This window comes from Peromyscus eremicus, chromosome 8b (assembly GCF_949786415.1).
Source record: "Peromyscus eremicus chromosome 8b, PerEre_H2_v1, whole genome shotgun sequence".
Taxonomy (NCBI): Eukaryota; Metazoa; Chordata; class Mammalia; order Rodentia; family Cricetidae; genus Peromyscus; species Peromyscus eremicus.
This window is the reverse complement of record NC_081424.1, coordinates 36,758,908-36,764,600: the sequence shown is the minus strand read 5'-3', so window position 1 is coordinate 36,764,600 and position 5,693 is coordinate 36,758,908. Positions and strand designations below refer to the sequence as shown.

The 5,693-nt window shown below is 50.4% G+C and overlaps 1 protein-coding gene across 1 annotated transcript; it reads left to right on the top strand.

Annotated features, from left to right (window-relative positions):
• The first annotated feature begins 690 nt into the window (after window positions 1–690).
• Window positions 691–1,512, top strand: Olig3 (oligodendrocyte transcription factor 3). The gene has a single exon (XM_059273055.1). The coding sequence runs from the start codon at window positions 691–693 to the stop codon at window positions 1,510–1,512; it is 822 nt and encodes a 273-aa protein (XP_059129038.1).
• Window positions 1,513–5,693: the final 4,181 nt, after the last annotated feature.

Below are 5,693 nucleotides of genomic sequence, written 5' to 3'. Positions count from 1 at the left end.
CTCTTCAAATAAAAAACAAAACAAACAAGCAAACAAAAAACCCTAGGCCAATCTTCTGGCCAGCTTCTGTTCCTGTCCTTCATTTTAAGTGTAGGATTTGGTTAGAGAAAAAGGAGTCACGGAGGTGGGATAGAAGAAAGTTTAAAAAAAAGAAAAAAAAAAGCAAAACGAAACAACAACAACAAAAACAAGAAGTCCTGAGCTGCAGCGGTGAGTGTGTCAATCAAAAGGTTTTGTGCCTGGGGGCTCCTTGCGGTTCTAAGCAGAGGTGTCCCAGGGCGGCCCCACAATGAATATGAATAGGAATCCTTGCTAAATGGGACAGCAAAGCGCACCGCCCTGAAGGATGGCACGTCATCTTAACCAGCCCAGGATAGATAGGAGGGCTCCTTTTGTCTCTTTTCTCCACTGCAGCGCTATAAAAGCCCCTCTTTTACAGCAAGAGGTTAGTTCGGGCACACACCAACAAACAGTGCAGGAAACAGCTAAACCGGAGAGAGAGAGTGATAGCAAGGAGAGCGGGGAGGGAGAGAGGCGGGGCAAGGCAGAGCCCCGACTGTTCTTCTCTGGTCTTACAGCTGAGAAGTGGGTTGCTGGACCTTCCGATTTTTTATTTTTTTTTATTCAAGATTCTCTTTAATTTCCCGCCTAAAACCTCCTCAACCATAAGGCCGCATCTCCCGTAATAAAATGAATTCTGATTCGAGCTCTGTCTCCAGCAGAGCGTCATCTCCGGACATGGATGAGATGTACCTAAGAGACCACCACCACCGCCACCATCACCACCACCAGGAGAGCCGTCTCAACTCGGTCTCATCCACACAGGGCGATATGGTGCAGAAGATGCCTGGGGAAAGCCTCTCGCGAGCAGGCGCCAAGGCGGCCGGAGAAAGCAGCAAGTACAAAATCAAGAAGCAGCTGTCGGAGCAGGACCTTCAGCAGTTGCGCCTGAAGATCAACGGACGCGAGCGCAAGAGGATGCACGACCTGAATCTGGCCATGGACGGCCTGCGAGAGGTCATGCCCTACGCGCACGGGCCCTCCGTGCGCAAACTCTCCAAGATTGCCACTCTGCTGCTAGCCAGAAACTACATCCTCATGCTCACCAGCTCCCTGGAGGAGATGAAGAGGTTGGTCGGCGAGATCTACGGGGGTCACCACTCGGCCTTCCACTGTGGGACTGTGGGGCACTCGGCCGGCCACCCGGCGCACGCAGCGAACGCCGTGCACCCGGTGCACCCCATCCTGGGCGGTGCGCTCTCGTCCAGCAATGCCACGTCCCCGCTCTCCGCGGCCTCCCTGCCTGCCATTGGCACCATCCGACCTCCCCACTCGCTGCTCAAGGCGCCCTCCACGCCGCCCGCGCTGCAGCTGGGCAGTGGCTTCCAGCACTGGGCGGGGCTGCCCTGCCCCTGCACCATCTGCCAGATGCCACCGCCGCCGCACCTGTCCGCCCTCTCCACGGCCAACATGGCCCGGCTGTCCGCCGAGTCCAAGGACTTGCTCAAGTGAGCCGCGGGCCTGCCCGGCCGGGAGGAAGAAGGGAGAGCTGAGGCAGGGGTCGCGGTGCCGGGCCAGGAGGGAAGGGGGAGACTGCTCAGCCGGCAGGAGGGTGGGCGCACAGCTCTGGGGCCTCGCCTGCGGCCCTAGAGATCCACATCCTATGACCCACCCCAGCGGGGCGTACCAAAACCAAACTGGGATGTCTAGGTGTTAGCGAACGGGGACTGGAACCCGACGTCGTGTTTTGCATGCATGCTTCTCTTCCTCATGCAGCGCCAGTATTTCTTACTGCCATATGCTCTTGTCAAAACTGCATTTGTTGTTTAAAAACGGGACCGGTGGAGTTAAAAACTTGAGAAGGAACTTGGAGTTGGCTTTCTCTGGGTGTGTTCTTATCTTGGAGGAAAGATGGCCATCTCTTTTGTGCAAAGCAAATGTAAATATTTCATCGAGATAGATGCAGTTATGATTGTCTCTGTCCTTATAGTTTTTTTTCTAGAGACGAGAATGAGAGAGAGCATGAGAGAGATGGAGAGGAGAGAGAGAGGGGAGGGAGAGAGAGAAAGAGAGAGAGAGAGAGAGAGAGAGAGAGAGAGAGAGAGAGAGAGAGAGAGAGAGATTGAGAGACTCAGAATCCAAGTTTTGAATCTCAGCTTCTGTCCAGGGCATGAACCTCCTCCTATGTGGGCTTTCTTTTCCATGCAGTATAGGTCAAAAGAATGCATGCGCACTTCTAAATGAATCTTGTCTAAACATGTTGTGCAGGCCATATGCCATTTTCCTTGTAACAAGGATTTATTAGTGAATTCTCCAAAGTACTCCATATATCTGTCTGTGGTTGTATGAAATGAAAAGGGGGCCAGAATGCAAAGATTCATGCTCAATGCACATGGCAATTCTTTCCCCAAGCCTAAGTCTGTCCCTTGTCCCTCAAATTTCATTACAACCTTAGGGCTGTTCCAAGGGACCAGAGGCTACAAAACTGGGCCCCCTCCAGTAGCTCACCCCACCCCCTTGCCAAATTATTCTGCATGCGGGGTTGGCTCTGTCTGTGATCCTTCAGCTTTGAAAACTTCCTGTGTTTTGGGGGGAGGGCTGCCATTTTTATTTTCCTGAACATTTGCTTGAAATATTTTGTTAGGGCTTCAAAGACAATACCTGTCTTTATTTTTTATATATTCTTGATAACTATGATATATTTATTAATAACCAGTGTTTCTGGATGAGATTTCAAATAAAAAAGAATCTTTAAATCCAGTTTTTGCCTTCGTTTAAAATTGTAATCAATAGCAGTTGTGGAATGAGAAATATGTGGGCCCGGCCGGTAAGGTGTGTCTGGGTGTGGGCGAGGGATTTGGAGGGCAGGTTTTTTTTTTTTTTTTTTTTCTGGCCATTTACAAGTAAAGAGAATAGATAAATTTTGGTGCTAATGATTGGCCCTAAATGTCCTCTGAATAGCGCATTGTCTGTATATGTCCTCCGTTCCACTTTGAGCTCCTCATTCCTTTGCAGCAATTAGATCCTCATAGACTCAAGAATTAAGGTCAAAAATAGAATCTAGAAGCTCAAAGCAGCAGGACATGAGATGCAGACCAGTGGCTGTGAAGACTGGTGTTGCTAACAGGCAAGAAGGAACCACCAGTAAGCTAAGTTTTTTCTTGCTTTAAAATGACCTTTGTGGTCTTTGTATTCCACGTGTGGCAATCCAATATGTTTTAAAAGTTAACAAATGAAGTCACCCTGCCGGCCTGCCAGGAAAAGAAAGCAAAATCCCTCTGCTTTGTAACTGAGCTGTAGATGGAGGCAAATGGATGGCCAGGACTTGGATCGCAGTGATTGTTAGGAAGAATTCTTCCTTGTTTTCTCCTCCATAGAAGATTGCTGTCGTGATTAGCCAAGTGTACTAGGGCCCCTCTAGTTAAAGCATGGGCTGTTATAACGCAGGGTCATTTTCATCAATTCCGCTTTACTGTTTACTCTCACCTCCCAGGTCCTCAGTGGAAACACTCCACATTCGTTTTGAATAAACAAGAGCAGTCCAGCAGGGACCTGGGGTTTTGTTGTTTTGTTGAAAGAAGACAAGAAACTGAGCTCTGGTGATAGGCAACTGCAGTGTGGGGCCCAGGCTCTCTGCTTCTCCCAGAAAAGCAAACCCAGAACTGGCCTTTGTGTTAGAAGATGTAATACCACCTCCCAGGCAGCAAGGCCCTGGGTCTCTTTCCAGCATCTAGGCAGAAGAGTGAATTTAGAAAGTTCTTTCCCTCCCCTGGCTAGGTCTGGAGTATCTGCCTAAATCTCCGGTGAGTCACCTCTATCCCCCTTCATCCACCTGCTCTGCTCTATCCCGGTCTCCACCTACCACACAGGCCTTAGTTAGGGAGGAGTGCCACAGCGGAGTCCACAAGGGAGGCAGCTTTTTCCTCTGCTTATCCTCAGACAAATGGAAGAGTAATCGTCCGTTTCCCAAGTGTGATTCATTTCTCTGAGTGAGCAAAGAGCCTGTTGAGGATTTATTGGAATCCAACACAAGGCAGCCCTCCAGCCTTTCCAGGAGTTTATTATTCCAAAAGGGGAGGGACAGTTTCATCAATCAGGAAAGCGACTCACTCCTGTGCCTCTTGGCTCTTTAGAGTCCTGTTTCCACAAGTCCGGGTCCGGGGAAGATCCCCTAGCCTCCCATCCGGCTCAGGCTGGACTTCATGTCTGGCATCCAGACTTAAGCACAGGGTAGAGGGGAATACAGCCAAGCTGTATTTGCACAAGTGTGTGTGTGTGTGTGTGTGTGTGTGTGTGTGTGTGTGTGTGCTGGCTTTTTCCCTGAACTTCCCGGGTTGCCTCCAGTGATCCAGTTAATGGGCTGTAAGGCCCGCTCTCTTGGGAGACCTGAAGCAAAAGGAATCTGAAACGCAGGACTCTTTACTTACTTTCAGATGTTCACTGGAATAGAAAATAGACAATTCTCCCAACCAACATAGGGGAGATCTTATAAACATTCCAAGCTCTTTCCTGGCCCTAAGAACTTTCGTCAGCAGCCCAGGGGACATGGCTTTCTTAAAACAGGGCAGGAACAGAGAGAAAGGCCATGTGGGAGTCAGGTTTCTGGATTTACTGAAAAGGGGGGGAAATATCACCAGTAACCACTTGGGTAGAGTTGGGTGTGTGTGGTGTCTAGCTCATCCCCTGGATGTGAGTGTCCAGGCTGACCTTTGCTTGCAATTCTTTTTCCTGTTAAATTCTCAAATTACTCACACCATGACACTGGGGTGAAAGTAAATAGTTCTTGCACGGAGAGCTAGCTGTTTTAATCATGAGTCCACAACTTCTTCAGAAGTTCACAGGTTTAAAGTACTTTTAATTTCAGTCTAGAAACATAATGAGGATGCTTCCACTCACGATTCGAAATTGCTTTGCCCTGAAAGGGGGAATCAAATCCACCTTAGAAACACTCACTGACTGTGAACTTCAAGGGAAAGTCCCCTCAAAGAAAGAGAAAGTGCAGTCGACTTTAGTCACACCGGGCCTGGACCTGATCTTTGTTCTCTGGAGACTCACTCTCCTCCCCACCCCCACGCCTCCTCAACTCGCAGGCCTTGGATTTATCTCTCGCAAAAGGGCAGCCTGTGCTGGTGAAGGACGAGGTTTTCCAGCTGAGCTCCAAGGACTGGAAGCCCTGTGTCTCCTCAAATTGCCCCCTCCCCTGGGTCCGGTTAAGTGCCCCCAGAACACAGTGCAAAGCCTTCTCCCCACAGGCAGTGGGTCCTGGGAACACTTGCTCAGACCCAGAGACGTTTCTATGCCTTCCAGGTCCTATGCAGCGACTCCGGGGGAACTTCCTCTTCCCATCCGCCTCAGCTGCCCCTGAAGCCTGGCTTTCACGCTGAGCTGGAAGCTCCGAGGCCGTCCAGCTACACTTGTCTCCTCATCTCTGTCGCTAGTGGGTACCCGAACTGGCCTGGGGGAGCGGAACAGGCTAGTTTCCATTGTCCGAAGGACTCCCCCACCTTGCCTCTTAGGGGCCTCTCAAGGCACCGGGAGCCAGTCCCTTGCTTAGAACAGCCCTCCCCTCTTGCCTCCCTCTTGCCTGGCCTCCACCCCAGTCTTAAGTCCCCTAGATGGCTACCTCCCCCAGGAAAGGAAAATGCGACGCGAAAGCATCTGGTCCAGGAAACCCGGTGGTCCTAGACTTGGGA